The 17719-nt window shown below is 47.4% G+C and overlaps 2 protein-coding genes across 3 annotated transcripts; one reads left to right on the top strand and one right to left on the bottom strand.

Moving 5' to 3' along the window:
- Positions 1–445: 445 nt before the first annotated feature.
- On the top strand, positions 446–4136 carry LOC146232756 (zinc-binding protein A33-like). Its single transcript, XM_084690338.1, has 8 exons — positions 446–582; positions 1089–1216; positions 1350–1764; positions 2012–2107; positions 2219–2449; positions 2542–2564; positions 2633–2757; positions 3110–4136. The coding sequence occupies exons 3-8, from the start codon at positions 1360–1362 to the stop codon at positions 3634–3636; spliced, it is 1407 nt and encodes a 468-aa protein (XP_084546464.1). The 5' UTR covers positions 446–582; positions 1089–1216; positions 1350–1359; the 3' UTR covers positions 3637–4136.
- A 1396-nt stretch (positions 4137–5532) lies between these two features.
- On the bottom strand, positions 5533–17099 carry lzts1 (leucine zipper, putative tumor suppressor 1). 2 transcript variants are annotated; one of them, XM_084690446.1, is made up of 5 exons: positions 16939–17099; positions 9051–9521; positions 7373–8212; positions 7018–7212; positions 5533–6902 (listed from the first exon to the last, which is right to left on the bottom strand). In XM_084690446.1, exons 2-5 carry the CDS (start codon positions 9411–9413, stop codon positions 6363–6365), a joined length of 1938 nt encoding a protein of 645 aa, XP_084546572.1. In that variant the 5' UTR covers positions 9414–9521; positions 16939–17099; the 3' UTR covers positions 5533–6362. The 2 variants fall into 2 exon arrangements, with proteins under 2 accessions (XP_084546572.1, XP_084546573.1); XM_084690447.1 differs by lacking the exon at positions 16939–17099 and having other exon boundaries at positions 9051–9962.
- Positions 17100–17719: the final 620 nt, after the last annotated feature.

Here is a 17719-nt window from a genome sequence, read left to right as displayed (position 1 = left end):
GCACATTACTATATAACTATATTATATAATGTGTGTTTGTGAGGTAAATGGCATCTCTGGTGTATTTCCCTGGCTACTGGAACAGTACATTTCCTTTTTATGTTGCATTTCTAACCAATGGCTGAGTAAATGTACTACTCACAGGCTGACAACCACTCACAAATCCCCATACAGTAGACCTATTTAAGTTGGTGAGTTCAGTCTGAAAGATTCAAGTCACACTCAGCCTTGAATTGCTTCTTGCATAATTGGATGCATCTTGAGGAACTTTCCTTAAGCCTAATAAAACTGTCAGTACAATCCTAATTTGCCTCATTTAGTCCCTGATTTTTCACATTCCAACAATTCAGTATTGACAAAAAATGTAATTTCTCTTAAGAACACAAGAGGTAGCTGTGTCTCTCAGACTCACTTTGAGTTACAGCTGAAATGGTTATTACGGAAGTATCTGAAAGGAAACTTGTTTATATGTCTGCCTGAAATTTTTCCACTGATGAAAAGTATGTGGAATCAGTTAAACCTGTTTACGTTGCATACTTACTTACATAAGTACCTCTTATCAGGAAGTAACGTTAAAACAAGGTAAGGACTTAAACAATCCGTTTAAATTATTAACTCTTTAAAAGCAGGCGTGAGAAGTGATAGTTTAGTTAATTTCGCACATTTCCACTCAAAGTGTAATGAATGTGGAAAGTGGAGTGTAGCCTAATGCTAGGCTACTTTTTTTTTAGGAAAGTATGGGTCTGTCTATCTGGCCATAGGTGGATCAAGATAGCAATACAACATTTAATTGCACCCTCGTCGTTTTAAATACTAATTGAAATACTTTAAATACTTGTTATTTCGTTTTAGTCTCATCATAAAAAATTATCACACGAAACACGAAGTTTGTATGTTCATTATTGGCCATACTGTACCAAAGTGCATGCAGAGAAGTTACAAAGATAGGGGACACCGAGAAACAACACTGTAGGCTAATGCTACAGAGAGAGTCTGTCTGTGGGTTGCCAAGAAGTCAGGTTACAGGGTGTGAAAGACTTACTGAAAATCCTAAACACAATGTTAAATATGCCTCTGCTCTGTGGCAGGACAACTTGCACTTCCTGCATCCAGCGCCAGAGGTTCCCTCTTCCAGCCTGCGGTCCTTCCCCGTCAATGTTCACCTGGATTGAAAGAAGATCCTTGTTGAGCTAGATGCGCCACCCAGTCACTGAAGGTCTGAAGAAGTACCTGTTCAGACTCTATAAGAACACCTTATATAACCCTCTTGAACTCTTTTAAATAGATTTTGTACCTTCAAAACATTTACTAATTCACCAGTAAGGTTAAACAAGTCTGTTTTCCAAAAGGAGTTCAGAAATGGCTGCCAGACCATTCCTTCCAGAAGAGGACCTCACCTGTCCTATTTGCTGTGACGTCTTTAAGGACCCTGTCCTCCTGCCATGTTGCCATAGCTTCTGTAAAGCCTGCCAGGAGGAATGGTGGCGACAAACAGGATCCCAGAGTTGCCCGGTGTGCAAGAAGATATCATCAATGGCAAACCCCCCTGTTAACCTGGCTTTAAGGAATCTTAGTGAGGCCTTTTTACAAGAAAAAAGTCGGATCGCTGTAGAAGGATGTGACGTTCTTTGCAGTCTGCACGGTGAGAAACTGAAGCTCTTCTGTTTGGAGGATAAACAGCCCATCTGTGTGGTGTGTCGAGATTCAAGAATTCATAAGAAGCACGACTGCGTACCCATAAATGAAGCTGTACAAGATCACAAGGTAAGGTCGACGGAAATATTTTTGAAAATATGACTTGAACTTGAAGAACAACTAAATTTGTTTATTTGGTTTACATTATATTTCTGTAGCGCAGGATATGAGTTGTTTGGACAATTCTGTGAATGCAAGCGGAAATTCTAACATTGCGCACACTCATACTGTATAAAGCCACAAAGGTATTTTAAAATAGCTTGGAACCAAGTATCGGAGTAAAAAGTTTTTTTTTTTTAACCATTTGAAATTGCAGGTTGAACTTCTGACAGTGCTTGACGATTTACAGTGTAAACTGAAGCTGTTCCAAGAACTCAAATTGACTTCTAATAAAACTGCAAAATATATCCCGGTAGGACATTTCAATAATCATACAAATGTGTACTCTTACCAGTAGAAAACTTTAGCGCAGGGGTATATAAATATATATTATGTATTATAAATAATCGACTTCATCCTCCAGATCCAAGCCCAGGACACTGAAAGGAAGATAAAAGATAACTTCAAAAAGCTTTATCAGTTTCTTCGCAATGAAGAAGCAACCAGGATAGACATGTTGAGGAAAGAAGAGATGCTAAAGAGTCAAATAATGAAGAATGAGATTGCAAAGGTAGACAGAGAGATAGCTTCCCTCTCAGAAATGATTAAATGCATATCTGACGAGGTGAAAGCCACACACATCTCCTTCCTGAAGGTAAATAATACTATATCAACAGGTCCATTGAAGTGAGTGCATTTTTTTGCTCCATATTATATAAATGATCCATATTCCTTATTCCTCCGTAGAACTTCAAGGCTACTATGGACAGGTAAGTGCTATCCTTTTTAGATGATTCTATATGTGGTGCAACCCCATAATGATTCAATATTCTTTCAGAGCGTCTGCCAAGACCACCCAGCCCAACCCCCCAAAAAGTTCAGGGACGCTGATAAACGTTGCCAACCACCTCGGCAACTTGCCATTCAGAGTTTTGGAGAAGATGCAAAAGATAGTGACATACAGTGAGTATTTGGTTGACAGCAATATTTGCTTATTAAAATTAATTATTGAACTGAACAGCAAAAGCAATCGATCCCATTGTTTAAATAATGATAAGACAATTTCTCAAATATATATAAGATATTGCCAATACATGCAGTGCACAGCTGAATGCAATACATATAAAAACTTTAATGAAACGGTGCAATGTACTGGGATCTACCTATTAGAAACCTTTAGTAGACAAATTGAACCTAACATACCTTGAAAAGACCCATACATATCCCAGGTGTCAGGGATACCTTTTCATTTATAAAACTACATAAGCACAGTGGCATTATTAATCTTTACTCCTATTTGTTGTTCTCTGTTCAGGTCCTGTCATATTGGATCCAAATACAGCTTGTAAGTATACCTGTCTGTCTGAAGATTTGACATCTTTCAGCGTTGATCATAAACAACCATGTCCTGTTAACCCAAATGAGTATAGTGGTGGGGATGTACTGGGCTCTGAGGGCTTCAGCTCAGGGTCTCACAGCTGGGAGGTAGAGGTTGGGGACAGTTATTATTGGAGGGTAGGCGTGGCCACTGACAATAACACCTGGGTTATGATGCATGCCTGTGAAACGTATTTTGAATGCTCCACTGATGAGGGTGAAATTCAGCTAAGGCATAACATTTATCCAAAACCTCAAAGGATCAGTGTGGTCCTGGACTGGAACAAAGGCAAGCTGTCATTCTTTGATTCTGACAATAACACACCTCTACACACTATTTTGAGAACATTCACTGGCAAAGTCTTTCCAATATTTCGGAATGAGCATCCGATAAAGATTTTGCCAAAGAAGATCTGCATAACAGTAAGACACCCCGACAAGAAATCACATGCTCTTCCAAAGTAGTTACTACTCGTACTGTATATAAGACTCACAGTGTGCAGTAACTGGCACACAGAAATGATGTGTGTGATCGCAGCTTGCTAAGAACATACATACAAATAGATCAAACCCTGACCATTTACACTATAGAATCAACCTAAATCTTAGGATAAACCGTGTCCAGAGTAGAGTATGTACAGTATCCTGAATCTACCTTATGAGTCTCATTATCTGGGGTATTGTAATCCACAGCATTCCACTGAGGGGGATCAACCCCATGTTTATTTTCAGTTTGGATTGTGTATTGGTTTCATGCCCTCAAGTCACTGTCAATTACTGTCTACAATCTTCTCTTGACAATTATTGGGTGCATTAATATGGGTGATTCTGTCATATTCATATAATACTGAACTATAGGACTTCTGAATTTACTGCAATTAATCCCTCTGATGTACAGTATATTTGCAACAAATATGTACATTGTTAAATACATAAATTGTTAAATAAAAATATTTGGAAAAAATGCTGTAAATTAAACATTATTGTTGATTATTTAGACAGTGAGGATGATGCTGATTATTTCTGAAAAAAATAATGGGCAAAGTGTTTTAGAAAACATCTTAGTTGCAGTTTTACTAAATGTAAATAATTTAATTCTTCTTAATTTAGTAAGAAGACTGAAACGGTCAACATTAATAATAAAATGTCCTGTCCAGCTACATAAAAAGATAAAACTGAAGCCATACTGACTGAAAGATAAAGCGAATTAACTCATTATGAACAGTGAGGTTTAAATTGGTATTCCTGCTGTCCCCCTCCCTCAAGGACTTGAATAATAACTCCCTTATTGGAATAGGGGCTTTTAGACCAGGCCATGGAGGGAGGGAGGGGGGGGGATTACCAGATGGTTTCCCGGCCAACCATCAAGTCCCCCTGGGCAAGACTGATATTCAGACAAAGGGCCCAGGCCCCCCCGGGTGCCTATTGAAGCCAGCCAGCGACAGAGGGCTGTGCCTAGTGGGACCCTGTGGGACTCCCTCCACAATTACATTGTTTATTATGGAACTGCAGAGGAACAATCTGGAGACAGTTGATCTGAAGGGCCCTGGACCCAACTAATGAAAACCCAACATATATTTCTGTACTGATTTAAATGTACCGCCTCTTGCGATGATTGCAGGGCAATTTCTTTCCTTTTTGCCGATATACAATGCATAGATTCCTACTTCAGCCACCATATAAATGTGCATTATCGCAGCTATGGCAGCCGTAGCCTTTTTTTGTATGAGGACCATGTCCCTAGCTTCCCTAATGTATTCACTGGCCATTGTGTTCCTGTTGGCTGGTCGTCAGAATCACAGCATGATGTGGCTGCACTAGCACCCTATCCCGTGACGGCTGTCTAACTGCTGTTGTCCAATAACAACCCCAGACTGGACAGACAAGAGGTGCTGTCCCTCTCTCTCATCATATACTACCACATCAGACCTGCTATAGTTCTTTAAAAATAATTTTTAAATGTTTTAAAATTATTATATAGTACTGAATGCTCTTCGTCTTCTCTGGGATCTGGGTTTCTATTGGCTAGCATTGCAGGCCTGCCAGATCAGATAAAGATTCAAATCCCTAGTCATTTAGACTTATTATATTCTCATTCTGGTGGCCACATTGTCCCCATGTCAGCCATGCATGCCCCAACAATGAGACTTAATTTGATTTCATTTTTGATTGGCCCCAATCAGACTGGGCTCTGAGGTAGGGGGGCGGGAGGGGGGAGGGCAGTGGTCTCACGATAGGCTTGAGTGACATAACCGAGGGGAAGAAATAATCGTTTTCAAGCCAAGATGTCAGTTTTGCTGTGTCTCTAATTAGAGAGAGAGGGGAGGGGGCTAATGACAACAAACCACATTGACGCATAGGCACCTATGAACGTTGACTTTATTTCTGATACTAAATCTGTGTCGTGTGTACAGTTTGTGAAATAAATAGAGCAAAGGATATTGAGGCGGGTAGACACACTGGTATTCAAGTGGACAGATTGTGAAACGATGAAATAATGGATCTTAAGTTGTGAAATTCAGTGGCACGAGGTACTTTCAGATCACGTTCACCCTCCTGTTCAGTCCCAACAGACGCGTGCCAACGTACATTCTTTAGACTTTCCACGTCATTTCAAACACTTGGCAATACAACACTGCGGCCTGCCGGCTTGGTCGTTAATATTAGGATAAAAATCCTTCGCATGACATCAAATATACTATACATTCAGTGGATTGATTGGCATCGTTGTGTGGGTTTGTGAAGCTGAAACGTTTTACGTAGCACTCGACATGTGCAGTATCACAATAGCTCGAGTTGACAGCAGCTGAAAAACTGCCTGGAGGGAAAAAACATTTGCAAATGCTGCTTGCGTCCATTAAACATAATGGGGGACAAAAACTTAACGCCTGCTTTACACAGTCCTGGGAATGATATCGATTTCAATAATACATGACCAGTTCACAAGAAAGGATCTATCACTGTTACTTTTCATACATCCATTGTTGAACCCTCTTGATCATCTTAGTAAATGGCTTTTGTTGGATCGCAGTGATATATCATTTGTTGTCGTGCTGCTTTTAAGGTGATGGTATGATTATGTGATGTGATACCCTGTTATCGCAATGGATCAGGTCATGTTCATCTGTTCTCAGTCCCTGAAAAAGGTAGTACCAATGCTGATGTGTCTCGAAGCGTGTTGCTCAATGGTCTCAAATCTCTGTGGCGATCATGTCTTCATAGTGTAATCCTGAGCTATGGATGTCCAGGGCCAGGTCTGGCCGACTGTCCAGCTCTGCAGTGAGCTCCTGCAGGATCCTCTCCAAGTCCTGGTTCTTCTTGTACATCTGCAGGTAGTTGATCTGGAGCTGTTTCTGGTACTTGATCACTCTGTCCTTCTCCCTGTTCCACGTCTGCCTCTCCTGCTCGAAGCTGTTGGCCAGCCTCTCCTGAGTCTCTCTCTCCTCCCCGAGCTCCCCTCTCAGTCTCTCCACCTCCCTCTGGAGGGAGTCCGTGGGCGTGGGTCCGCCCTCATCCTCGGCCTGGCATGGGGCCCCGCTCTGGCCTAGCTGTTGTGCGGCCTGGACCTGAGCCAGAGCCTGGGCCTCTAGTTTCAGGGCTTGCTGATGTCTCTGTTCTTTTGCCAGGGCCAGATCGTGCTTCATGCCCTGGATGTCTGTCTCCAGCTTGCCCACTTTCCCTCTCAGCAGGTTGGCCTCATTCTTCTTGCGCTGAAGCTCATTTTGGCACACCTGACAACAGAATGTAATGGTACATTATCTTAAAATCCATTTAACATTATCTGTTTGGTGACAAAAGCAGCCAGGGAGAAGTGATTCCCCAATTTAGTTTAAACTGGCTCTGTACCTCAACTTCCACCGTCCGACAATGAATCCTCTCCTCGTGCTCTTTGTTCTGCTGTTCGAGAACCTCCATCTTGCCTCTGGTCTCTTTCAGCAAAGCCCTAAGAGTGACGATCTCGTTCAGCTTGTGAGCGGCGTCCGCCTTGGAGTCTCTCAGCTGTTGCTTCAGCAGGGAAATCTCTCCCGTCTTCTGGCAGACCTGCACGTGGGCAGAAGAAAACAAAGTCACTTCCTGTCGCCCGCGCGAGACGCAACCCAGGTTCAGAAGACCACCGTCATCTGACGGGACGCACCTCCGACCCCCGACCCCTCCACCCTGCCCCCACGATCGGGCCTAACCGGGCCCTTCTCGGACTCACCTCCCACTGGGTCTCCTCCAAGGCCGGAGCCAGCTGCTCCGACTCGTACGACCTCAGCCTGACTTCGGCCAGCTCCTTTTCCCGGGCGACCTGGGCCAGCTCGTCCTGCAGCCTTCGCTTGTCCGTCTCCAGCTGGCCCAGCTGCAGCTGCAGCGCCTGCTGGCTCCGCGCCACCCGCTGGGACACCTGGCGGAGCTTGGTGGAGCAGCGCTCCTTCAGGCCCTCCATCTCCTCCGCGCAGTAGCGCTGCTTCTCCTCAAACAGCCGGCAGGTGCCCTCCTCCTTGTCCTCGAAGCTCACCTGCAGCTCCTGCAGCTCCGTCTCCCGCTCCAGGAGGCGCTGCTCCAGCCGCTCGATCAGCGAGTCGTCCGGGGTGATGGGGGAGCGGAGGCCGCCGCCCCTCTCCTCCAGCAGGGGGCTGGCCGTGGGTTTGGGCGAGACGGCGGAGTTCCCGTCGGCTCGCGGCGGGAACGCCCCTCCGTCGCTCGGTCCCAAGCCCCGGACGCAGTGCCTGTTGGTCCACAGGGGCACGTTGGAGTGGGAGACGGGGGTCACGCCGGGGCCCCCGGCTGAGCCCCCCGCGTGGTCAGGCGGGGGACCCGCCGAGGCGCTCAGGCTGCCGTTGGTGCTGAGAGTGGGCAGGCTGGACATGGAGTTCCTCCCCGAGTCTGAGAGAGTCCCTGAGAGGGTGTCCTGCTTGTGTCCGGGCGAGTCCCTGGCGGTTCGCTCGGCGGGGCCGAGGAGGACACGGTCCGGGCAGTCGATAGCGTCGGAGGTTGATGTACTCCTAGGGATGACAGGCTTGAAGGCTGTTGGGCGGATGAGTGACTTCTCAATACTCTGGCGGAGGGACAAGTTACAACACAAGTGGTCGATCAACGACAGTTGTTTTCTCCTTAAAACAATTGTGTCTTTCATACACCAAAGGCTTGTCTTGGTACTACAAAGGGAAAAAAAGGCACCAGCAGCTATTTTCTCCAGCTGTTGGGCACGTAAAAGAAGACTCTGATATAGCAGAGTCAAGCACAAAACGAGAAACAGTCATAAAAAAAAAAAAAAAAAAAAAGACGTTTCACAGCCACTGTCCCATCTGTGTGAACGCCACTAGCTACATCCTCTTTCCTCCACCGCCACCACCACCACCCTCCGCCTCTGCTGCCCCTCATGTCCTGTCTGTGAGAAGATGAATAGCCCTGCTCTGTGATATTAATAATGTGTGGCTCTGTTGAAGTGTGAGAGGTAAGCTTGTGGACTCAGCATTCCTGCCCAGTGACTTCATGCCTTCTGGTAAATTGGGATGCCTTCCCCTCTTGAAGCATACAAGCCTATTCGGGGAGCTGGGGTTTGCTTATCCCTGGCAACGGATGACATCTCTCTGAAGATCAAGGCATTCTTTAGTCATTAATCTTGGAGGGAGTTATTTGATTAAAAAGACAAAGGCACGAGTTTCACTACTGGTTAAGGTGACTGGGTGCTCTGCTTGTCTGATCTTTAACATATTAGGTCTGCTTTCTCATCAGCTTTCAGTAAAGTACACACACTGCTGTCGGAGAAGGTTTGACTGATAGCACCGTTGTCGGGATGGATTGCAACCGTAAAGCTTGCTATGGTACCACCTCACCACCACAAACCTTTTGCATACAAAAGTGAACAATCGCCTACGGAAACGGTGGCTTACCCTCTCCAGTAGGCCGGACACGGGCAGCAGTTTAGGGGGCAGCCCCCCCCCGGGGTCCAGATTGGCCTGTGCCTCCCCTCCGCGGTCCTCCGGTGGAGCCGGGCTCCCTCTGTAGTGGGCCGCCCTGGCCTTGTGGCCCACCTTGATGTAGAAGAAGTCCTCGCTCCTGCCTGCCTGGGACAGGGACGGCGGTTTGGGAGCGTGGCTGGCGGAGGGGCCCTGGGCGAAGCCGTATTTGGACAGGCCGTCCACGCCGCGACTGGTCTTCTTGTGATGGGTGCCCTTCCTCAGTCGCACCTCGGAAGCACGGCAGTGTTTGCTGTCGAAGCTGTGGCCGGATATCAAGCTGCTGACACTTCCCATGGCCCTTCAGGAGCAAGGGTCGGAGGAGGAAAGGGCCCGGAAAGGTTAGTTGGTCTCGAGGAGAGAGCTGGACGCGTGGTTCCTGAGGGGAACTTTCGACGTCTCCATCTGCAGACAGGAAAACAGGCTGGATTACGAGGGCTGGATTTACAGGCAGTGTTTTGTAGTAGTGGTGTAGGTTACGTGTTGCACAATCTGCCTACATGACCAGTAGTTTCTTTGTGCCCTTTAGATGAGTCATGATAAATGGGTAAAAAGATGACACAATCAAACGATAATTGACAATATGACTACTACTTCAAGCTAGACTACACCCCTCACACATGGGAATAATTGTTCCCCCAAAAATTCACATGGTATGACCCATTTAAATGTGTGTTCTTGTTTTTCTTCCAGTATACCATTCAAACTTTTTGATGTTGTCCCATTTTTTTATTGAAGTTTGCAGTCTCTCCAAAGCGTTGCTTATAGCAGATGAGGTTTACAAAGAAACAAACAAGCAAAACCTTGGCGATACGCCTAGCTTTGTATATTCATCACTTGGTCGTTCAGCCCGACAGATATGACAAATAACCAGTTGGCTGTCCTCCTCCTTCACGAACAGCTCATCACATTGCAAGTACTCAACACTTGGCATGCGACCAAATAACGTCATTATGACTAGGCGTATTACATTTATCCTGATTCCTGTCAGTCTTGCGTGTTGATCGTGTTGCTCACATGAGCAAGAGAAATCAACAGCATATTAGAAAATCCTTTTCATAGAGAATAATCGACAAATAAATCAACAATGCTGGAGTTTTTTATGGAACCTTGTATCCCTTTGCAAATTCAGTTGGTCGTGCTTCGCACATCCATTATACACCCATTCTTCTTTTCTGCGGAAGATACTATGGCCCAGATGTTACCGGCCCTGATCTCAATTCCACAGGGGAACAGAAACGATGCCTTTCAGCTTTCCCTTGTTCCGAAGGAGCAGAGGGCTCCAAAGTGACTGCTCTGGTCTCCAGGCTCCCCGTACCACCTGGTCCCCATCCCTTAAGCATCCCATAATATCCCCAGGAACAAAAGCCGAGCGACCGGCCAGCCATAATAACCACAGTTAGTGGTATGTGGTTGTGGGTCAAAGCGTTGCTAATCATCTTTGTGGCTGAAAGAAACTGTCACTTTTATTGTTGTACATGATTGGAGCTTGGAGCCCATGGATCGGTTTCAGTGACAGGAATTGTGACACGGATCATAAAATATGGCACGATAACAATGATAAACAAACAAACAAACAAACAAAAGCCTGTAATTATTCATTCTGTTGTTCGGCTTGTCGTATCACTTTCAGCAATATAAACCACAGCTACATTTTCAGTGGATAAAGAGGGTTGAATCTCCACAGACAGTGTGAATCTGGCCTTTATCTAACGCAGCCCGTCAACAGATAAAAATGCATCTTCTGTTTAATTCAAGACTGAGAACACGCTGGAAGAAAGTAACGCACGTCTCCAGGGTGTGCACGGCGACGCCAGAAAACATGGATGGCTTTGATCCGTACCTGCGCAAGTACAGAACAAATACCACATGCCACTGATGTAAACAACCTCTGGCATCCCTCCGACTCAATGAGTCCCTTCCTGAATCTGTCTGCTCTGCAAGTCTGTCTGCCACCGCGTTTCGTCCATCTCTTTCACAATTATGCTCCACAGTTATTACCCTGGTGATAATAGATATGACTTACTGCCACAGCGACGCGTCCGTCTAGCAGGCTACTGCAAAAGCAAATCCCTCTGATCCTGGTGGCGCTGAGAGTCCAACCGTGTGTTTGCTGCCCGCGTGTGTGAAGGTGTGCGCGCATGTCCCTGAATGAACCACGAAGCCCGCGAGCACTATCTCCCCACCCAGGAACCGTTCCGAGGGGGGTGGGTCTTTGGTCTGTCGAGCGGGACCTTTTGCATAACTGCCATGTAAATTGCAGTGGGAATAAGGGGGGGGGGGGGGGGGCGTTGTGTGGAGGTTGGGCTAGGAGGAGGAGGGGGGCCCCCCGCCCCAGGGGAACGGGTGTACAACATGTGCTCCCTTACACCGGCGTGTGCCGCTCAAGTGATTAACTCCTAGTCCTCACAATGGATCCTTCACGCCCCCACTGGCACCCCCCCCCCCCCCCCCCCCCGCTCACTCTTCCTATCTCCCCCGACAGCAGCCACCCCTCCAGCCCGCCCCTTCTCCATCGACGAACTGTGTCATCGCACCCCCTCTGCCCATCCCTCCCTCCCCTCTCTCCCCTCCACCCCTCCTTGAACAAACACCACTCTGCCTGAAGAGAGAGAGTGGCCTCTCTCTCCCTCCCTCTCTCCCTCCGTCTCTTTGTCTGTTGAAGGGTGCCGCTCTTTGTGCAGACTCTTCTCCCCCACACTTGATTTGTCCCCCGCCCCAAACGGACCATTGCCACATTGGAGCGTTAAATAAACGGTACCTCTTTGGAGTGAGTGGCCCAGGCTCCAGGGTGAGTGATTTAGCACTGCAGCGCTCGGAGAGGTTTGGAGCTGCTCTCGTGGCTGTTCTGCTAGCCTGGGCCTGGCAGGGCTCAGGCAACATAAGAGACTGGAGACAAAAGGGCCATTAGGCCCATGGCTGAAATACTGAAACTAAAGACTTGCATGGAGGAATTGATATAAAATAGTGTAAATTGGTGCCAGGGGCTGTACAAACAACAGTTAACAATGCACTGCCAAAATGAATTGGTAAAATATGATAATTTACAATGTTAGGTATGGATTCTTTGGTCTGATATTAATTAGATCAAGACAATATTATAGTCACAGATGGTTCATATTGATTAGCCTAGATGATATCCATTACTAGGTCCGAGCGAAAATATTGACGCGTTCAAAGTCATCTTGAAATACACAATGAACTCAAACAGCAGTTTGGAGAGAATAAAATCCTTCAATACTGAGTGCTCTCTTTGATGTTTGACATAGGAGGATCTTTAATTCTATCCATTACTATTCTCTGTAATACCAAAACGGTGAAAGATAGTCAGTAGGATCAGTCACATTGTTCTCCCTGAAGTTGTCTTTGTTCAAGTTTGGCTAACCCCACTCTTTTGCCCTCTACAACCTTTTCCCCCATAACTTTACGTATTTTGTCATAGCCAATTTGCCTCTTTATTGGGTGATTATATCATTATGATGGCGAACATTGCTTTCAGTACTTCATCCTAGTTTTATAGTCAATAAAATGTGAAACAACCGTCTGGACCTTCCAGACAGCACCGTGATTTAACACCCTCAGTCACTGCTGGAGAGGGCCTAGTCTCTGGGCTGGCTGGATCTAAAAGTGTGTGTGTGTGTGTGGGGGGGGGGGGGGTGAGGGAGGAGAGGGTGTGGGGGGGCGGTGAGGGAGGAGGGGTGGGTGTACGGCGTGTGAGTGCGCGTGTGAGGGGTGTTAGGGAGGAGGGGCGGGTATGGGGTGTGAGTACGCGTGTGAGGGGTGTTAGGGAGGAGGGGGTGTGCGCCCCCCCCCCCCCCCCCCCCCAGCTGATTGGTGACACAAAAGACCCCGCGGCACAGAGGGGCCAGCTGAAAGGAAGAATACACGCAGCAACACGCGGCACAGCCAATCCATTAGCACAGCCGGGCGCAAACACCACGGGCCTTAGAAAGAACTAGATTCATACCTGTCTCCAGGTGGCCATTGTGTGATCCTACTGTACTGTTCCTGGACAGCCACAGAGCCAGATGGAACCCCCTCATTAACAGTCTTCCTATGGTAATTCTTCACAGCTAGATTCTTCCATTCATTATAATAGCTGGCCCAAAACATGTGTGCCTTCTGCACAGCCATAAAATTGAAATAATAAACTCAACCTATTGAAAGTCTATTGTTGACGGCTGCGATCAGCCCTTCCTTTCAACCGTATAGCAGATATATTAAGACAATAACACATCATTCTTTGAAAACTGCTGCTAAGCCTCTTGCTAAAAATGCCAAGCCTGTAAATGCTAAACCCAATTGTATTTTGGTTGTGTACTGTGCTAAAGTGGAAGAGAAAAGGCGAGATAATGAGGTGCTACACTTTTAGCATCTGCGTGTGTCTGCCCGGTCATGCTCAGGCCCTATCTGGAGAGGATAGAGAAGGACAACACATGACATCAACAAGGCCTTCAGAGTGCTGGGGTGAATTATTGACTAGGTTGTCCCTTTATCTTTTTTCTTTCTCTCTCTCTCTCTCTCTCTCTCTCTCTCTCTCTCTCTCTCTCTCTCTCTCTCTCTCCATTCCATTTCCTCCCCTCTTTGTCTCCCTCTCTCCTGCTATCTCCCTCTCCTCCCTCTCTGACGCTGGTCAGAAAGCCATTGTCTTTTCGTTGCTGCTTGTCTCGTCCTCCCAGTGTGTCTGTTTGGGACATGTGCTAATGCACCTTGGTAAATTCACCTTCCATTGTGACTGATGGTTCGGGAAGACACACGCACACACACAGATACACGCACAGAAACAGACACACAGACGCACACACACAGACTCAGGCGCCAACACAGGCATTGACACACACATCTGCACACACTCACCCCCCCACCCACATACACACACACACACACACACACACGCACAAATGCACTGATACACATGCAGAGACAGAGCATACAATGGCAGCAAATTGGATAAGCCACTTAGTGCATTAGTAAGAAGACCATGAGTGAGTGAACCCTCGGAGCTGAGAGGTGAATACCCCCCCCCCCCCCACACTCATTATTCCCAACCAGAGAAGAGGGCTTAAGCTTCAGGCAGATCTGTATGAATGTGTGTGTGTGTGCAGAACTATGATGTTTGAGAACGAAAAAGGACGACGCGTCAAAACTTTAACCGCAAAGTCCGCTCACATGACTACTTTTCATTAAGCACTGGGATCGCACTGCACTCTAGTCATGTTTCAACAGCACCTCAACAGTCTCTCACAGGAGGCAGGCTTGGCTTTGGCGTCAATCAACCTGCAAGACAATCTCACGGCCCTTGAGTGTGGCTCAACAGTCTCTTCAGTGGATTACGGAGCAAGATTACATGAATAGTCGAGGTGAAGAGTGCATGAAAACACTCGATGCAACGCCAGTGCCTTTCAACACATTTGCATGGCCCTAACTTATCCTTCTTTAGCTTTTAATGGGAGCCACCCATTGAAGATAGCATGCTTTCAGGTTTGTATTCAACGCATCTAAATGAGACATTAGGACCAGGAGACGATCAACCGTTGCCGGGGTGTCCATTTGACTTATTGTGTTCTTCTGGGTATGCAGTCAATGACTGGTGGATCCAAGGGGAACTATTAGCATACATGTGACAGCTGGTTTGTGCGCTCAGGTAAAATGTGTCTTTAATGGAGTCTAAATAAAGTCCCTGACCTCAGGGCCAAGGCTGCAAAAGTGACGCCTGTGAATGAGCTTAGAGCAAGCAGATTCAATGTTTCAATGTGCTTGTACATTTCCTAATCGAACCCCTGTCCTCACTCCTGACCAATTAGCGTCCCATAGCTGGACGCTTCACATTCTCAAGCACCGGAGTGCCTGGAATAGTTCCAGAAACTGTCTTAGAGAGTTGTGAATGTCCATTAGGTGCAACAGATCAGCAGGCTCCGACGTAATCATGAAATATTGACCTCTCGGGCTTTCGCCATGGAGTTAGACTCGAAATGACAATGTGAAAATGCATCGAGACATGCAAAAGTATTTATAGTTATTTCATTTAGTTATGCCATGTTGCCGTTCCCCATGGGTAGTTAGATCTTGCATGTCGTTTAAGTGAATATGTCAAAATTCAACTTCCATTTGTATATGCTGCTTGTATGATAACACGGAAATTGGTTTTGAACCATGTTACATCATGCACGGGCCCTGTCCAAGATCTATAGGCACAGTCAAGCAGGTCTGGTGTGGATCTTACCAGAACGTTCCAGAGATAATACGCTACAAGGCTGTTGATATAGAGGGGTGACACACAAAAACCAAGTGTGTTTCTCCGGCTATGAGGCCCAGGTCGATTGTTGCGTCTGGGCTGGTGGAGAATCGGGCTATTGTCAAGGTTCATCGTCTCTGGCCTGCCTGCTGAAGACTGTGCGATAAACCTGTCAGACTGGAGCAAAAACCGTCTCCTATAATCTGAAGTGGTCATTAGTCACACACACACATACACGCACACACACAGACAGCCGGTTGCTGAGAGGTCATTCCAAATGCTCTATGTGAATAGAATACTTGTGCCTGTTCCCTGACCGTCCCATGTTGACTGTGAGCCTGGTCACTTCTGTTCCCTAGGTCAACCTTAAGGAGTCAAGCCAGAAACATCACAATAACAGTCCTTCCCATTAGCGCTCCCGTACGGTGATATATTGGCCTGTGATGTATTTGTCGGTTGACATTTGACGTTCCCTGTGAGTACCTGTTTTAGGAGGTGTGGACTCGCTAATGGCGAGAACCCGAACAACAATACCCTCACCACAGCATTTGCCCGTCTGGGCTTGCGCACCGCAGACTAACCCGTATTTGGGTATTTGGGCCAGCTATTTTGGGGATCGTCTTTTTTAGCAGGTTTTAACGGTTTCATCCCCACTCTGCAGCCTGCAGCTGGAAACACCCAGCACCGCGGAGAGACAAGAGCGGCTGTCTCCGGACCTCCGCTCCGGGGACAGCCCCTGGTCTCTCTCTCCCCACACCCACTCCCCCTGGTCGGTCTCTCCTCCGCCTCCCCTGGAGAAGAACCGGGCTGCATTCGCAAAGGCTGGCCGGCGGGGGGGGGGGGGTGAACATGCCTGGACAGGTGCCTGGGATCATCCCGCTGTCTCAGTTAGTCATCGTAGCCTGCGTGCGTGTAACCCCACCTTTGCGCGGCCACAGGTTCCAGCACATAAACAAGCCTGTACACAGGTGCCACGGCCCTGTCAGTAAACTGACATAACTTGGTTCGCACAAAAAGGGGAGGGTGGCTTCAAATGAGCGGCGAGAAGAGCTTCGGAGAGATCGCAGGCCACACCTAGGGTGTCGAGGCTGTTTTAGGATCGCAAAGGGCCACTCTTACACCACGGGAAGCCGTTTTGTGTTCGCCTGCTTGGTCCTGAAACGCCATCAAACACCGTGGGAGACTGAGGCTGGGAATGACTCTCTGTTCACAGCAGGTAGAACAGGAGTTGAACAGTTCGAGTCGTTTCTGTTAGAAGTGGAACTCCAGAATTGAGTTTGTTTGAGTCTGAATCCCATAAACAGTTGTGTGCAGCACACGAGTCCAAACCCTGCCGTTTCTCCGCTTCATTTGAATAACAAATGACTTCGAATAGCACAAGACGGGGAAAAAAAGGAGCATTTCCCCCAATAACCGTATTGCATGCACCTTTGACATCGTAACACAGACGACTGAGCAAAACTTGACTTTCCATTTAAATGGCATTACCTGTCCGCAAGCCCACGGGCCAATCTATATGAATCACTAGTGCCCCGTCACATCCAGTAAAGCAAGCGTAACCTTCCAGCCGGAGGTACCGCGGCTTACCTCCTCCTCTCCTCCACTGTGCTGTTCCCCCAGGCCGGTGGGCCGCTGTGTGTGCGCTGGGCTGACTGCGTTCAGGATCCACGGCTGGAGACAATGGCGTTGAGGCCCGCGCGGCTGTTTACCGTTCCGCCCTTCCTCCTCGCGCTCCCCTCCGTCTCCCTGAATCCCGGAGCCGAGTGTGTCCCATCTCTCTCCCAGGAAGTGAGCGCTGTCACATTCCTACGTGAAACGCGTCCCCCCTCCCCCCTCCCCCTTTTCTCTCTCTCTGTATCCTTGTTTTCTCTCTAACTTCCCCTCCCACTCTTTTCCCGCTCTACCTCCGCCCGGCTTCTACTCTCACTCTCGCTCCCCCTCATTCTCTCCCCCCCCCCCCCCTCCACTCACTTTTTCTCCTGACGTCCCTATCTCCAGCTACATTTCTTTTTTTTCTGTTTTCTCTCTAGTCCTCCTTCCTTCTTTCCTCTCTCTACTCTCTGTCTCTCAAACCCTCCCTTTCCCTCCTCTCGTTTTGCTTTTTTGCTTTCCTTCTCTGCCCTCTTTCCAAAAACCTGTTTCTTGTTCATTTGCCGTCTATTTCTTCTCCTCTCTTCTTCTCTCTCTCTCTCTCTCTCTCTCTCTCTCTCTCTCTCTCTCTCTCTCTCTCTATCTCTCTCCCTCTATCTGGCTCTCAGCCCAGAGGTCCTGCTATCCATCATAACTCACTTCACTGCCTCTGTGTACCCACGTACCATCAGCCCACTGAAGCAACACAGTGTGGCTTCGGCATGTGCGTGGAAACGTG

Source organism: Hypomesus nipponensis, chromosome 24, assembly GCF_054491055.1.
Source record: "Hypomesus nipponensis isolate SF chromosome 24, ASM5449105v1, whole genome shotgun sequence".
NCBI classification, from domain to species: domain Eukaryota; kingdom Metazoa; phylum Chordata; class Actinopteri; order Osmeriformes; family Osmeridae; genus Hypomesus; species Hypomesus nipponensis.
The sequence above is the reverse complement of the archived record's forward strand: the minus strand, read 5'-3'. Positions and strand labels throughout refer to the sequence as shown.